The 17,500-nt window shown below is 28.4% G+C and overlaps 1 protein-coding gene across 4 annotated transcripts in view; it reads right to left on the bottom strand.

Annotated features, from left to right (window-relative positions):
• The window catches only part of LOC145268835 (uncharacterized), a 1,065,816-nt gene that overhangs the window by 761,455 nt on the left and 286,861 nt on the right, over window positions 1–17,500 (bottom strand). For all 4 annotated transcript variants that reach the window (XM_080124499.1, XM_080124501.1, XM_080124498.1 and 1 more), the window contains exon 16: window positions 3,669–3,997. In XM_080124499.1, the coding sequence (XP_079980625.1) occupies window positions 3,669–3,997 (329 nt within the window). The remainder of the gene's footprint in view (window positions 1–3,668; window positions 3,998–17,500) is intronic.

The following is a 17,500-nucleotide window of genomic DNA, read 5'->3' on the forward strand; positions in this document are numbered from 1 at the left end:
AAAATATCGTAAAAATAGAATCAATAGAAAAATTTTGATAGATTTATAAAGTTTAAAAATTGAAAAATACTGAACTCGTTACATTCAATTATTTTCATTACTATTTTTTTTTAAATATTTTTATTACTTTTTATACAATTTTTATAGTTTATTTTGAAAGTATAATCCATAAAGAAAATAAACAACCCACCTTTAAAGGAGATATTACAATTTTTTTTATATTTTATTTGCAGTTTCGTGTTAGGGGTGTCAAAAATTCCTACAAGAATTCTGATACACCTACACCTGCGCTAACCACGCACACTACACGCATATAAAGTCGTATCCCTGTTTGTTTGTTTGTTTGTTCACAACTTGATGAATGCATACAAAAGATACGCTGCTTCACAAATTAATTTTCACTAGCAGAACCAGGAGGAAATTCCACGGTAGTTGAACATTTTTAAAATACATTATAAATAAAATGAATAAAAAATAAAACAAATGACGATTTTTTTTTATATAAAAATATAGACTATTATTCTCATCTTGGTTGTTTTTTTTCCCCCCGTTTCGGCCGATGTAACTTCCGGCCATCTTCAGGTCCATTCACATTGAATGTTATTGGTGAATAGTGAAAAAAAATGTTAGATTTATTTGAACAATGAACACAGCCGTTAGAAATTTAAAATGCAAATAGCGCCGTCTTTTTTTTTTTTATTTTTTATTTTTATTAATAACTCCGGGTCCATTCTGTTTTTTTTTTAATTTTATTTGATGAACGTGTATTTTTGAGATGAGGATTTATAATTATTTTTTCTATTATTTGGACTGATTTATTAATAATTATTATTAATATTGTATCTTTTGGGCTATTATTTAGTATTATAATACGGCACAAGCACGTTGACACACCGGTTCTCACCAGATCACCGAAGTTAAGCAACGTTAAGCCTGGCCAGTACCAGATGGGTGACTATTTGGGAAGGCGAGGCACTGTAGGTACTGCAAGGTAAAATACCAGGTTGAGAAACTGGCGCGGTCTATCCTTCTTTCGAGATACTCTCTTAAGCCGCAGTAGGCAACCCATCTAGTGATGACGTCACGATAAAAAAATACCCTTGATAGCCCTGGCGAAGCATCAAGTATTCAGCTATCGACAAGATTTGAATTACACTGCTTGTGTAGTGAGTTCAATCTCGGCTACGGCCACGTGCTGGATTTATTAATAAATTTAAAAGTCCTTCAGGGGTCCATCCTGGGCCGAACTCTCTGCCTGACCTACATCAATAATCTTCCAAATCACATCCTAAGATCTTTCGTAGACATTTATGCTGACGGCACTACCATCTATGAAAACACATGCTGTGGATTAGCAAAATACTCAACAACTTCTGAGAGTGTAACTGAAAACTCCTGGAACTTGGAAACAAGAAGAAACGAGAGCACAAGTCAGTTCTGAGAAGAATTTGCACAATGAAAGAGTGCTAGAAATACGGGGAGACTTGTTATCAGTCAGACTCCAGGGAACACCACTTGATTATTGACAGTTAACAAAATACTGAAAATGACTTGTGTGAAAACTCCTTGACAAAATAATAATAATAATAATAATAATAATAACAATAATAATAACAATAATAATAATAATAATAATAATGCAAATAATTGAAATAATACTAACGAAACTAAAAATAATTAAAACATGAATAAAATAACAAATAAAATATAATAATGAAAATAAAATAATAATAAAAATAATAATGGAATTAATTATATTAACGAAAATAATTGTAATATAAACCATAATAATGATTAAAATAAAATAATATTAAAAATAGTAATATCAATATTGTAAATATTAATGAATTTACCAATAAAATAAATAAAATATAATAAAATGAAAATAAAATAATGAAAATAATATTGAAAATGTTAATAAAATAATTGTGAAAATATTAATAATGAAAATAATAAATACAATTAAAATAAAATAATATTAAAAATAGTAATATCTATATTGTAAATATTAATGAAAATAATAATACACTAAGTAAAATAAGTAATACTACTACTATTACTACTAATACTACTACTAGTAATAATAATATTAATAACAGCAACAATAACCACAATAATAATAATAATAATAATAATAATAATAATAATAATAATAATAATAATAATAATAATAATAATAATTCAAATAATATTAATGAAAATAAAATGATTTAGGATTTATACTAAAATTTCTTTTTTTTAAAGATTTGGCGCTATTTGCCTTTTCATTAATTCATCTGAATATGGTCGGAGGTTACATCGGCCGAAACGTTGTGAAAAAAAAAGCTAATCAAGATGAGAATAATTGTCTAAATAATAAAAAAAAAGTTTCTCTCTATATTGTATTTTTGTTGTTTTTCTTTTTACTCACGTTCACCCCTAACAAAGATGTTGGTTTACGTTACATTTAAACTTCTGCATGTCAGTACAGCCAGGGAAACAGGTAGCAAGAAGAGAATTCCAATGTCTAGCTGTTCAAAGGAAGGAACTATTAAAGTAGAAAGTTTCTGGCATTTAGGGACCTCAACAGTGAAGGGGTAAGATTTTGTTGCTAAGCAGCTTTGTTAGAGATATGTACGTCGAGGGGCACAAGTGCAAGGAGTTCATCAGAGCACATTCCATTGAAATACTTGTAAAACAGGCACAGGGATGCAACAGTGTGGCGATGGGACAGGGGTTGAAGCTTAGTTGATCAGGTGGTATCAAATGGGTTTGGTGAGCAGCGTTCAAACCATCGGTTGAGACATAGTGAAGCCTAAAATATGATATGGGATGTCTCCTTGCTAAACATTCAGGTAAATAGGGAAATGGAATGAGAAAAGTGGCGCCCTCCCCTACATCTAATATATATGCTTTTGCCATGTGTATTTTAATCGTGAACTAGCACGACGTTGCCCGGAATTGAATGATGAACAACGAATGTTTCATACTCCCATATTTTAATATCATCAAAATCGGTGAAATTGATAATTTTTCAATCAAATCGATTAATTGCCTGCTCTAATTAAGGGCCCATCATGGTGCACTTGGAGGAAGTTTCATATGCCTCTCCGCAATGACTTGGTTCACAATATATTGTCAAGTCAAGTATCATGCTTCGGTTGTGCTCTAAGCAGAAACATTCACTTCGAATGCGCCCCTGTCATATCAAGGAACCTACCGTTGATTTAATAATAATTTAACCGTGCTTTGCATCTTGTGCTGTGATAAAACTTCTCAGACTCATTTGTGATGTTAGGCTGTATAAGCGTGTTAACTTTGATCAAAATCGGACCGCTCTTACTTTAATTGAAGTGTTTGATTATTGATTTTTTGATACTTATCGGAGGCATTCCAACACAAAACTACCTAGACACATAAAGTGCATTTGTGATCAATTTAAAAAGAGATCAGCCCAGCCGTTTCAGAGTCTATAGGAAACACGCACACACAATTATTGAGCTTTGATACTTATCGGAGGCATTCCAACACAAAACTATCTAGACACATAAAGTGCATTTGTGATCAATTTAAAAAGAGATCAGCCCAGCCGTTTCAGAGTCTATAGGAAACACGCACACACAAAAGTACTTTTTGTATACAAGTCGTGATAGGGAGTCTTTAATTCATGCTAAAAATGGTTAAATTACCTCGAAATCATATAATGTTCACCCAAGGGTGTCTTCGTTAAGAATTTCAGATTGTCTGGGCTTGAATCCAGAAATACGTTTGCCCAGGTCATGTTGGTCTGCTTCAAGATTTCTGTTAGGCTTTCGTAGATCGAGACTAACCCCTCGATCAGGGCGGTCAAGTTGACCAAATTAGAATGACTGGAGTCCGAAACAGAAACAGTTGGAATCGTCTCTATGGAATCGGTTTTTTCTACAATATCTGTGACGTCACGTTTCTGACGATGGCCATGCTGTGGATTGGCAAAATAGTCAACACATGCTGAGAGTGTAACCGAAAACTCTTGGAACTGGAAAACAAGAAGAAAAAAGAGCATAAGTCAGTCGTGAGAAGAATTTGCATGATGGGGTTTGAAATAGGTGGGGAGTGATAGAAATATGGGGAGACTTGTTATCACTCAGACTCCAGGGAATACCACTTGATTATAGACAGTTAACAAAATATTAAAAATGACTTGTGTGAAGACTCCTTGACAAAATAAAACAATAATAATAATGCAAATAGTTGAAATAATAATTAAAATTATACTAACGAAAATAAAAATAATTAAAACATTAATAAAATAACAAATAAAATATAATAATAATGAAAATAAAATAATAAAAATAATGGAATTAATTATAGTAATGAAAATAATCGTAATATAAACCATAATAATAATTAAAATAAAATAATATTAAAAATAGTAATATTAATATTGTAAATATTAATGAAAATAATAATACCCTGAGTAAAATAAAGCAATAATAATAATAATAATAATAATAATAATAATAATAATAATAATAATAATAATAATAATGCCACCAACGAAAATAAAATAAAATAATAAAATAAATAAAATATAATAAAATGAAAATAAAAAAATTAAAATAATAATGGAATTAACAATGAAAATAATATTGAAAATGGTAATAAAATAATAGTGAAAATATTAATAACTAGCGGGGGGTACCCGGCGTTGCTCGGCGTACCCTGGTTTTTAGAGATGTGTGTGGTTGAGGGGGGGTAAAATGAAAACAAAGCGAAGTCATAACACTGTTTAAATATTATAAAAAACAAACAATGTTAAAAAATCGTGTAAAAAAAACAATTAAAAAAATGGACGTGATGCAATAGGAACGGTCCGGCGGTGCCCGTGTGTTTGAAAAATTCCAAAAAAGTTTGAAGGGGGTCGAACTCGAATCATTGAGGCGGAAACGGCAAAAAAAAAAAAGTGATGAATTAACTAAAAAGTGAATTAGGCCAAATATTAATTCCGTAATGAAGTTTTTTTTGGTTTAGTTTCAATAGTCACATCACACTCGAATTCTAAATTAATGTTTTTGTTTTCTCGAATTCTACATGAATTTATTTGTTTTAAGTTTAATGTTTAATTTGTTTAATACAAGTGAATTCACGATATTGTTGCGTTGTAATCTTTGGGTAAAAATAAATGTTGAGTTGAAAGTACTAGATTTCACGGTTAGAGTCGTTAAAACCGGAAGTAAAATCCGGTTAGTCTCGCAGATTGCGTCTTACACTAACGGAAAAAAACAAAAAGAAAACAATAATAGCAATCGCGTTTTCGCGTTTTTTTAAAAAAAAATTATTGCTATTTTATTATGGAAAAAACAGAAAGCATAAATCAGGGGAAAAAGATTAAAAAAAAAAAAAGAAACGACATAAGTAACCTTGTACGATTCCAAACCAGTGTTTCCTCGTAGTGTTCCTTGTGAACGCATTCGCTGCAGTGTAAATGGGGAGAGGGGAAAGGAGGAATCTAATAGAGAGAAAAGATGTTGCAACTTCCATTGAATCTAAGCGATTTTGGCAGTGGACTCTCACCGGAAAAAATATATGAATGTACCATCGTCGAGGAACTGTAGAGGTAATAGGCCTATAGCACACCTCAGATAATGTGCTACAGCCTGTACGCATTATATTTGAATGTAATGTCTTTGTTTTTAATCCTATCAAGGTCAAAGTTGGGAGGGACAAAAATGAGTTCATTTTATATGGAGAAAAAAAAGAGAAGAGAAGAATAGAGAAGAGGCGTGTGTGGTTGGGGGGCGTGTGGTTTAAAATGAAAACAAAGCGAAGTAATAGCCCTGTTTAAATATTATAAAAACAAACAATGTTTAAACTATTAAAAAAAATCGTGAAACAAAAAACAATTAAAGAAATGAACGTGATGCAATACGAACGGTCCGGCGGTGCAAGTGAATTCTTTTTGTTTTCTCGAATTCCAAATGAATTTATTTGTTTTAATCTTAATTTAAGTGTAATCCAAGTGAATTCACGATATCGTTGCGTTTTAATAATAAATAGTAAAGAATGAATTATTTGTGTAAAAATAAATGTTGAGTTGAAAGTACTAATAAATAAAGGTCATGGTTAGATTTCACGGTCAGCGTCGTTAAAACCGGAAGTAAAAACCAGTTAGTCTCGCAGGTCGCATCTTACACTAAATAAAAAAAGTAAAAAGAAAACAATAATAATAATCGCGTGTACGCGTTTTGTTTTTACTTTATTAATGGAATAATAGAAAGCATAAATCAGTGGAAAAAAAGCTAAAAAAAAACAAAACAAAAGACGGCATAAATAACCTTCTACGATTCCAAACCGGTGTGTTTCCTCGTACTGTTCCTTGTGAACGCATTCGCTGCGGTGTAAATGGGGAGAGGGGGAAGGAGGAATCTAATAGAGAAAAGATGGTGCAACTTCCATTGAATCTAAGCGATTTTGGCAGTGGACTTTCACCGGAAAATATAGAAATGTACCACTGTCGAGGAACTGTAGAGGTAATAGGCCTATAGCACACCTAAGATAATGTTCTACAGTCTGTACGCATTACAATTGCATGTAATGTCATGATTTTAAATCCTATTAAGGTCAAAGTTGGAGGGAAAAATGAGTTCATTTTATTTATATAGAAGAAGAAGAAGAAGAAAGAAGATAGATAGAAGAAGATAGAAGAATAGATAGTAGAAAAAGAAGAAAAAGAAGATAAATAGATAGATAGATGGATAGAAGAAAGATACATAGATAGAAGAAAGAAAGATAGATAGATAGAAGAAAGATAGATAGATAGAAGAAAGAAAGAAAGATAGAAGAAAGAAGGATAGATAGATAGAAGAAAGAAAGGTAGATAGAAGAAAGATAGATAGAAGAAAAGAAGGTAGATAGAAGAAAGAAAGGTAGATAGAAGAAAGGTAGATAGATAGAAGAAAGAAAGATAGATAGAAGAAAGATAGATAGATAGAAGAAAGGTAGATAGATAGAAGAAAGAAAGAAAGATAGATAGAAGAAAGAAAGAAAGATAGATAGAAGAAAAAAAGAAAGATAGATAGATAGACGAAAGAAAGATAGATAGATAGAAGAAAGAAAGAAAGATAGATAGATAGAAGAAAGATAGAAGAAAGAAAGATAGATAGATAGAAGAAAGATAGATAGAAGAAAGATAGATAGATAGAAGAAAGAAAGAAAGATAGATAGAAGAAAGAAAGATAGATAGATAGATAGAAGAAAGATAGATAGAAGAAAGATAGATAGATAGATAGAAGAAAGGTAGATAGAAGAAAGATAGATAGATAGAAGAAAGGTAGATAGATAGAAGAAAGAAAGATAGATAGATAGATAGAAGAAAGAAAGATAGATAGATAGATAGAAAGATAGATAGATAGATAGAAGAAAGATAGATATATAGAAGAAAGATAGATATATAGAAGAAAGAAAGATATATAGAAGAAAGAAAGATAGATAGAAGAAAGATAGATAGATAGAAGAAAGGTAGATAGATAGATAGATAGAAGAAAGAAAGATAGATAGAAGAAAGATAGATAGATAGAAGAAAGGTAGATAGATAGAAGAAAGAAAGAACGATAGATAGAAGAAAGAAAGAAAGATAGATAGATAGAAGAAAGATAGATAGATAGAAGAAAGATAGATAGAAGAAAGGTAGATAGATAGAAGAAAGAAAGATAGATAGATAGAAGAAAGATAGATAGATAGAAGAAAGAAAGAAAGATAGATAGAAGAAAGAAAGAAAGATAGATAGATAGAAGAAAGATAGATAGATAGAAGAAAGGTAGATAGATAGAAGAAAGAAAGAAAGAAAGATAGAAAAAAGAAAGATAGATAGATAGAAGAAAGATAGATAGATAGAAGAAAGATAGATAGATAGATAGAAGAAAGGTAGATAGAAGAAAGAGGGATAGATAGATAGAAGAAAGATAGATAGAAGAAAGATAGATAGAAGAAAGAAAGAAAGATAGATAGATAGAAGAAAGAAAGAAAGATAGAAGAAAGAAAGAAAGATAGATAGAAGAAAGGTAGATAGATAGAAGAAAGAAAGAAAGATAGATAGAAGAAAGAAAGATAGATAGATAGAAGAAAGAAAGATAGATAGAAGAAAGGTAGATAGATAGAAGAAAGAAAGAAAGATAAAAGAAAGAAAGATAGATAGAAGAAAGGTAGATAGATAAAAGAAAGAAAGATAGAAGAAAGAAAGATAGATAGATAGAAGAAAGAAAGATAGATAGAAGAAAGATAGATAGATAGAAGAAAGATAGATAGATAGAAGAAAGAAAAAAAGATAGATAGAAGAAAGATAGATAGATAGAAGAAAGAAAGAAAGATAGATAAAAGAAAGAAAGAAAGATAGATAGATAGAAGAAAGAAAGAAAGATAGATAGAAGAAAGAAAGAAAGATAGATAGATAGAAGAAAGAAAGAAAGATAGATAGAAGAAAGAAAGAAAGATAGATAGATAGAAGAAAGAAAGATAGATAGAAGAAAGATAGATAGATAGAAGAAAGAAAGAAAGATAGATAGAAGAAAGAAAGAAAGATAGATAGAAGAAAGAAAGAAAGATAGATAGAAGAAAGAAAGAAAGATAGATAGATAGAAGAAAGAAAGATAGATAGAAGAAAGATAGATAGATAGAAGAAAGAAAGAAAGATAGATAGAAGAAAGAAAGAAAGATAGATAGAAGAAAGAAAGAAAGATAGATAGAAGAAAGAAAGAAAGATAGATAGAAGAAAGAAAGAAAGATAGATAGATAGAAGAAAGATAGATAGATAGAAGAAAAATAGATAGATAGAAGAAAGATAGATAGATAGAAGAAAGAAAGAAAGATAGATAGAAGAAAGACAGATAGATAGAAGAAAGAAAGAAAGATAGATAGAAGAAAGAAAGAAAGATAGATAGATAGAAGAAAGAAAGAAAGATAGATAGAAGAAAGAAAGAAAGATAGATAGATAGAAGAAAGAAAGATAGATAGATAGAAGAAAGAAAGAAAGATAGATAGATAGAAGAAAGTAAGATATATAGAAGACAGATAGATAGATAGAAGAAAGAAAGAAAGATAGATAGAAGAAAGATAGATAGATAGAAGAAAGAAAGAAAGATAGATAGAAGAAAGAAAGAAAGATAGATAGAAGAAAGAAAGAAAGACAGATAGAAGAAAGAAAGAAAGATAGATAGAAGAAAGGTAGATAGATAGAAGAAAGAAAGAAAGATAGATAGAAGAAAGATAGAAGAAAGAAAGATAGATAGATAGAAGAAAGATAGATAGAAGAAAGATAGATAGATAGAAGAAAGAAAGAAAGATAGATAGAAGAAAGAAAGATAGATAGATAGATAGAAGAAAGATAGAAGAAAGATAGATAGAAGAAAGATAGATAGATAGATAGAAGAAAGGTAGATAGAAGAAAGATAGATAGATAGAAGAAAGATAGATATATAGAAGAAAGGTAGATAGATAGAAGAAAGAAAGATAGATAGATAGATAGAAGAAAGAAAGATAGATAGATAGATAGAAAGATAGATAGATATAGATAGATATATAGATAGAAGAAAGATAGATAGATAGAAGAAAGAAAGATAGATAGAAGAAAGATAGATAGATAGAAGAAAGGTAGATAGATAGATAGAAGAAAGAAAGATAGATATAAGAAAGGTAGATAGATAGAAGAAAGGTAGATAGATAGAAGAAAGAAAAAAAGATAGATAGATAGAAGAAAGGTAGATAGATAGAAGAAAGAAAGAAAGATAGATAGAAGAAAGATAGATAGATAGAAGAAAGAAAGATAGATAGATAGAAGAAAGATAGATAGATAGAAGAAAGAAAGAAAGAAAGATAGATAGAAGAAAGAAAGAAAGATAGATAGATAGAAGAAAGATAGATAGATAGAAGAAAAGTAGATAGATAGAAGAAAGAAAGAAAGAAAGATAGAAGAAAGAAAGATAGATAGATAGAAGAAAGATAGATAGATAGAAGAAAGATAGATAGATAGAAGAAAGATAGATAGAAGAAAGATAGATAGATAGATAGAAGAAAGATAGATAGAAGAAAGATAGATAGATAGATAGAAGAAAGGTAGATAGAAGAAAGATAGATAGATAGAAGAAAGATAGACAGAAGAAAGATAGATAGAAGAAAAAAAGAAAGATAGATAGATAGAAGAAAGAAAGAAAGATAGAAGAAAGAAAGAAAGATAGATAGAAGAAAGGTAGATAGATAAAAGAAAGAAAGATAGAAGAAAGAAAGATAGATAGATAGAAGAAAGAAAGATAGATAGAAGAAAGAAAGATAGATAGAAGAAAGGTAGATAGATAGAAGAAAGGTAGATAGATAGAAGAAAGAAAGAAATATAGAAGAAAGAAAGATAGATAGATAGAAGAAAGAAAGAAAGATAGATAGATAGAAGAAAGAAAGATAGATAGAAGAAAGAAAGAAAGATAGAAGAAAGATAGATAGATAGAAGAAAGAAAGAAAGATAGATAGAAGAAAGAAAGAAAGATAGATAGATAGAAGAAAGAAAGAAAGATAGATAGAAGAAAGAAAGAAAGATAGATAGATAGAAGAAAGAAAGAAAGATAGATAGAAGAAAGAAAGAAAGATAGATAGATAGAAGAAAGAAAGATAGATAGAAGAAAGGTAGATAGATAGAAGAAAGAAAGAAAGATAGATAGAAGAAAGAAAGAAAGATAGATAGATAGAAGAAAGAAAGATAGATAGAAGACAGATAGATAGATAGAAGAAAGAAAGAAAGATAGATAGAAGAAAGAAAGAAAGATAGATAGAAGAAAGAAAGAAAGATAGATAGATAGATAGAAGAAAGATAGATAGATAGAAGAAAGAAAGAAAGATAGATAGAAGAAAGAAAGAAAGATAGATAGATAGAAGAAAGAAAGAAAGATAGATAGAAGAAAGAAAGAAAGATAGATAGAAGAAAGAAAGAAAGATAGATAGAAGAAAGAAAGAAAGATAGATAGATAGAAGAAAGAAAGAAAGATAGATAGAAGAAAGAAAGAAAGATAGATAGAAGAAAGAAAGAAAGATAGATAGATAGAAGAAAGAAAGAAAGATAGATAGAAGAAAGAAAGAAAGATAGATAGAAGAAAGAAAGAAAGATAGATAGATAGAAGAAAGAAAGATAGATAGAAGAAAGATAGATAGATAGAAGAAAGAAAGAAAGATAGATAGAAGAAAGATAGATAGATAGAAGAAAGAAAGAAAGATAGATAGAAGAAAGAAAGAAAGATAGATAGATAGAAGAAAGAAAGAAAGATAGATAGAAGAAAGAAAGAAAGATAGATAGAAGAAAGAAAGAAAGATAGATAGATAGAAGAAAGAAAGAAAGATGGATAGAAGAAAGAAAGAAAGATAGATAGATAGAAGAAAGAAAGATAGATAGAAGAAAAGTAGATAGATAGAAGAAAGAAAGAAAGATAGATAGAAGAAAGATAGAAGAAAGAAAGATAGATAGATAGAAGAAAGATAGATAGAAGAAAGATAGATAGATAGATAGAAGAAAGGTAGATAGAAGAAAGATAGATAGATAGATAGAAGAAAGGTAGATAGAAGAAAGATAGATAGATAGATAGAAGAAAGGGCGATAGAAGAAAGATAGATAGATAGATAGAAGAAAGGTAGATAGATAAAAGAAAGAAAGAAAGAAAGATAGAAGAAAGAAAGATAGATAGATAGAAGAAAGAAAGAAAGATAGATAGAAGAAAGAAAGAAAGATAGATAGAAGAAAGAAAGAAAGGTAGATAGATAGAAGAAAGAAAGATAGATAGATAGAAGAAAGAAAGATAGATAGATAAAAGAAAGAAAGAAAGATAGATAGAAGAAAGAAAGATAGATAGAAGAAAGATAGATAGATAGAAGAAAGAAAGAAAGATAGATAGAAGAAAGATAGATAGATAGAAGAAAGAAAGAAAGATAGATAGAAGAAAGAAAGAAAGATAGATAGAAGAAAGAAAGAAAGATAGATAGAAGAAAGAAAGAAAGATAGATAGAAGAAAGGTAGATAGATAGAAGAAAGAAAGAAAGATAGATAGAAGAAAGATAGAAGAAAGAAAGATAGATAGATAGAAGAAAGATAGATAGAAGAAAGATAGATAGATAGAAGAAAGAAAGAAAGATAGATAGAAGAAAGAAAGATAGATAGATAGATAGAAGAAAGATAGAAGAAAGATAGATAGAAGAAAGATAGATAGATAGATAGAAGAAAGGTAGATAGAAGAAAGATAGATAGAAGAAAGACAGATAGATAGAAGAAAGGTAGATAGATAGAAGAAAGAAAGATAGATAGATAGATAGAAGAAAGAAAGATAGATAGATAGATAGAAAGATAGATAGATAGATAGATAGAAGAAAGATAGATAGATAGAAGAAAGAAAGATAGATAGAAGAAAGATAGATAGATAGAAGAAAGGTAGATAGATAGATAGAAGAAAGAAAGATAGATAGAAGAAAGGTAGATAGATAGAAGAAAGGTAGATAGATAGAAGAAAGAAAGAAAGATAGATAGATAGAAGAAAGGTAGATAGATAGAAGAAAGAAAGAAAGATAGATAGAAGAAAGATAGATAGATAGAAGAAAGAAAGATAGATAGATAGAAGAAAGATAGATAGATAGAAGAAAGAAAGAAAGATAGATAGAAGAAAGAAAGAAAGATAGATAGATAGAAGAAAGATAGATAGATAGAAGAAAGGTAGATAGATAGAAGAAAGAAAGAAAGAAAGATAGAAGAAAGAAAGATAGATAGATAGAAGAAAGATAGATAGATAGAAGAAAGATAGATAGATAGAAGAAAGATAGATAGAAGAAAGATAGATAGATAGATAGAAGAAAGATAGATAGAAGAAAGATAGATAGATAGATAGAAGAAAGGTAGATAGAAGAAAGATAGATAGATAGAAGAAAGATAGACAGAAGAAAGATAGATAGAAGAAAAAAAGAAAGATAGATAGATAGAAGAAAGAAAGAAAGATAGAAGAAAGAAAGAAAGATAGATAGAAGAAAGGTAGATAGATAAAAGAAAGAAAGATAGAAGAAAGAAAGATAGATAGATAGAAGAAAGAAAGATAGATAGAAGAAAGGTAGATAGATAGAAGAAAGGTAGATAGATAGAAGAAAGAAAGAAATATAGAAGAAAGAAAGATAGATAGATAGAAGAAAGAAAGATAGATAGATAGAAGAAAGAAAGATAGATAGAAGAAAGAAAGAAAGATAGAAGAAAGATAGATAGATAGAAGAAAGAAAGAAAGATAGATAGAAGAAAGAAAGAAAGATAGATAGATAGAAGAAAGAAAGAAAGATAGATAGAAGAAAGAAAGAAAGATAGATAGATAGAAGAAAGAAAGAAAGATAGATAGAAGAAAGAAAGAAAGATAGATAGATAGAAGAAAGAAAGATAGATAGAAGAAAGGTAGATAGATAGAAGAAAGAAAGAAAGATAGATAGAAGAAAGAAAGAAAGATAGATAGATAGAAGAAAGAAAGATAGATAGAAGAAAGATAGATAGATAGAAGAAAGAAAGAAAGATAGATAGATAGAAGAAAGAAATATAGATAGAAGAAAGAAAGAAAGATAGATAGATAGATAGAAGAAAGATAGATAGATAGAAGAAAGAAAGAAAGATAGATAGAAGAAAGAAAGAAAGATAGATAGATAGAAGAAAGAAAGAAAGATAGATAGAAGAAAGAAAGAAAGATAGATAGATAGAAGAAAGAAAGAAAGATAGATAGAAGAAAGAAAGAAAGATAGATAGATAGAAGAAAGAAAGAAAGATAGATAGAAGAAAGAAAGATAGATAGAGGAAAGAAAGAAAGATAGATAGATAGAAGAAAGAAAGAAAGATAGATAGAAGAAAGAAAGAAAGATAGATAGAAGAAAGAAAGAAAGATAGATAGATAGAAGAAAGAAAGATAGATAGAAGAAAGATAGATAGATAGAAGAAAGAAAGAAAGATAGATAGAAGAAAGATAGATAGATAGAAGAAAGAAAGAAAGATAGATAGAAGAAAGAAAGAAAGATAGATAGATAGAAGAAAGAAAGAAAGATAGATAGAAGAAAGAAAGAAAGATAGATAGAAGAAAGAAAGAAAGATAGATAGATAGAAGAAAGAAAGAAAGATGGATAGAAGAAAGAAAGAAAGATAGATAGATAGAAGAAAGAAAGATAGATAGAAGAAAAGTAGATAGATAGAAGAAAGAAAGAAAGATAGATAGAAGAAAGATAGAAGAAAGAAAGATAGATAGATAGAAGAAAGATAGATAGAAGAAAGATAGATAGATAGATAGAAGAAAGGTAGATAAAAGAAAGATAGATAGATAGATAGAAGAAAGGTAGATAGAAGAAAGATAGATAGATAGATAGAAGAAAGGGCGATAGAAGAAAGATAGATAGATAGATAGATAGAAGAAAGGTAGATAGATAAAAGAAAGAAAGAAAGAAAGATAGAAGAAAGAAAGATAGATAGATAGAAGAAAGAAAGAAAGATAGATAGAAGAAAGAAAGAAAGGTAGATAGATAGAAGAAAGAAAGATAGATAGATAGAAGAAAGAAAGATAGATAGATAAAAGAAAGAAAGAAAGATAGATAGAAGAAAGAAAGATAGATAGAAGAAAGAAAGAAAGATAGATAGATAGAAGAAAGAAAGATAGATAGAAGAAAGGTAGATAGATAGAAGAAAGAAAGAAAGATAGATAGAAGAAAGAAAGAAAGAAAGATAGATAGATAGAAGAAAGAAAGATAGATAGAAGAAAGATAGATAGATAGAAGAAAGAAAGAAAGATAGATAGAAGAAAGAAAGAAAGATAGATAGAAGAAAGAAAGAAAGATAGATAGATAGATAGAAGAAAGATAGATAGATAGAAGAAAGAAAGAAAGATAGATAGAAGAAAGAAAGAAAGATAGATAGATAGAAGAAAGAAAGAAAGATAGATAGAAGAAAGAAAGAAAGATAGATAGATAGAAGAAAGAAAGAAAGATAGATAGAAGAAAGAAAGAAAGATAGATAGATAGAAGAAAGAAAGAAAGATAGATAGAAGAAAGAAAGAAAGATAGATAGAAGAAAGAAAGAAAGATAGATAGATAGAAGAAAGAAAGAAAGATAGATAGAAGAAAGAACGAAAGATAGATAGAAGAAAGAAAGAAAGATAGATAGATAGAAGAAAGAAAGATAGATAGAAGAAAGATAGATAGATAGAAGAAAGAAAGAAAGATAGATAGAAGAAAGATAGATAGATAGAAGAAAGAAAGAAAGATAGATAGAAGAAAGAAAGAAAGATAGATAGATAGAAGAAAGAAAGAAAGATAGATAGAAGAAAGAAAGAAAGATAGATAGAAGAAAGAAAGAAAGATAGATAGATAGAAGAAAGAAAGAAAGATGGATAGAAGAAAGAAAGAAAGATAGATAGATAGAAGAAAGAAAGATAGATAGAAGAAAAGTAGATAGATAGAAGAAAGAAAGAAAGATAGATAGAAGAAAGATAGAAGAAAGAAAGATAGATAGATAGAAGAAAGATAGATAGAAGAAAGATAGATAGATAGATAGAAGAAAGGTAGATAAAAGAAAGATAGATAGATAGATAGAAGAAAGGTAGATAGAAGAAAGATAGATAGATAGATAGAAGAAAGGGCGATAGAAGAAAGATAGATAGATAGATAGATAGAAGAAAGGTAGATAGATAAAAGAAAGAAAGAAAGAAAGATAGAAGAAAGAAAGATAGATAGAAGAAAGAAAGAAAGATAGATAGAAGAAAGAAAGAAAGGTAGATAGATAGAAGAAAGAAAGATAGATAGATAGAAGAAAGAAAGATAGATAGATAAAAGAAAGAAAGAAAGATAGATAGAAGAAAGAAAGATAGATAGAAGAAAGATAGATAGATAGAAGAAAGAAAGAAAGATAGATAGAAGAAAGATAGATAGATAGAAGAAAGAAAGCAAGATAGATAGAAGAAAGAAAGACAGATAGATAGATAGAAGAAAGAAAGATAGATAGAAGAAAGATAGATAGATAGAAGAAAGAAAGAAAGATAGATAGAAGAAAGAAAGAAAGATAGATAGATAGAAGAAAGAAAGAAAGATAGATAGAAGAAAGAAAGATAGATAGATAGAAGAAAGAAAGAAAGATAGATAGAAGAAAGAAAGAAAGATAGATAGATAGAAGAAAGAAAGATAGATAGAAGAAAAGTAGATAGATAGAAGAAAGAAAGAAAGATAGATAGAAGAAAGAAAGAAAGATAGATAGAAGAAAGAAAGAAAGATAGATAGATAGAAGAAAGAAAGATAGATAGAAGAAAGATAGATAGATAGAGGAAAGAAAGAAAGATAGATAGAAGAAAGAAAGAAAGATAGATAGAAGAAAGAAAGAAAGATAGATAGATAGAAGAAAGATAGATAGATAGAAGAAAGAAAGATAGATAGAAGAAAGAAAGATAGATAGAAGAAAGATAGATAGATAGAAGAAAGAAAGAAAGATAGATAGAAGAAAGATGGATAGATAGAAGAAAGAAAGAAAGATAGATAGAAGAAAGAAAGAAAGATTAATAGATAGAAGAAAGAAAGATAGATAGATAGAAGAAAGAAAGATAGATAGAAGAAAGATAGATAGATAGAAGAAAGAAAGAAAGATAGATAGAAGAAAGAAAGAAAGATAGATAGATAGAAGAAAGAAAGAAAGATAGATAGAAGAAAGAAAGAAAGATAGATAGATAGAAGAAAGATAGAAAGATAGATAGAAGAAAGAAAGAAAGATAGATAGATAGAAGAAAGAAAGATAGATAGAAGAAAGGTAGATAGATAGAAGAAAGAAAGAAAGATAGATAGAAGAAATAAAGAAAGATAGATAGAAGAAAGAAAGAAAGATAGATAGAAGAAAGAAAGAAAGATAGATAGAAGAAAGATAGATAGATAGAAGAAAGAAAGAAAGATAGATAGAAGAAAGAAAGAAAGATAGATAGAAGAAAGAAAGAAAGATAGATAGATAGAAGAAAGATAGATAGATAGAAGAAAGAAAGATAGATAGAAGAAAGATAGATAGATAGAAGAAAGAAAGAAAGATAGATAGAAGAAAGATAGATAGATAGAAGAAAGAAAGAAAGATAGATAGAAGAAAGAAAGAAAGATAGATAGATAGAAGAAAGAAAGAAAGATAGATAGAAGAAAGAAAGAAAGATAGATAGATAGAAGAAAGAAAGAAAGATAGATAGAAGAAAGAAAGAAAGATAGATAGATAGAAGAAAGAAAGATAGATAGAAGAAAGATAGATAGATAGAAGAAAGAAAGAAAGATAGATAGAAAAAAGATAGATAGATAGAAGAAAGAAAGAAAGATAGATAGAAGAAAGAATGAAAGATAAATAGATAGAAGAAAGAAAGAAAGATAGATAGAAGAAAGAAAGAAAGATAGATAGAAGAAAGAAAGAAAGATAGATAGATAGAAGAAAGAAAGAAAGATAGATAGAAGAAAGAAAGAAAGATAGATAGATAGAAGAAAGAAAGATAGATAGAAG

The sequence above is a fragment of the Euprymna scolopes genome, chromosome 44 (genome assembly GCF_053919585.1).
Source record: "Euprymna scolopes isolate OS-2025 chromosome 44, ASM5391958v1, whole genome shotgun sequence".
Classification (NCBI taxonomy): Eukaryota; Metazoa; Mollusca; class Cephalopoda; order Sepiida; family Sepiolidae; genus Euprymna; species Euprymna scolopes.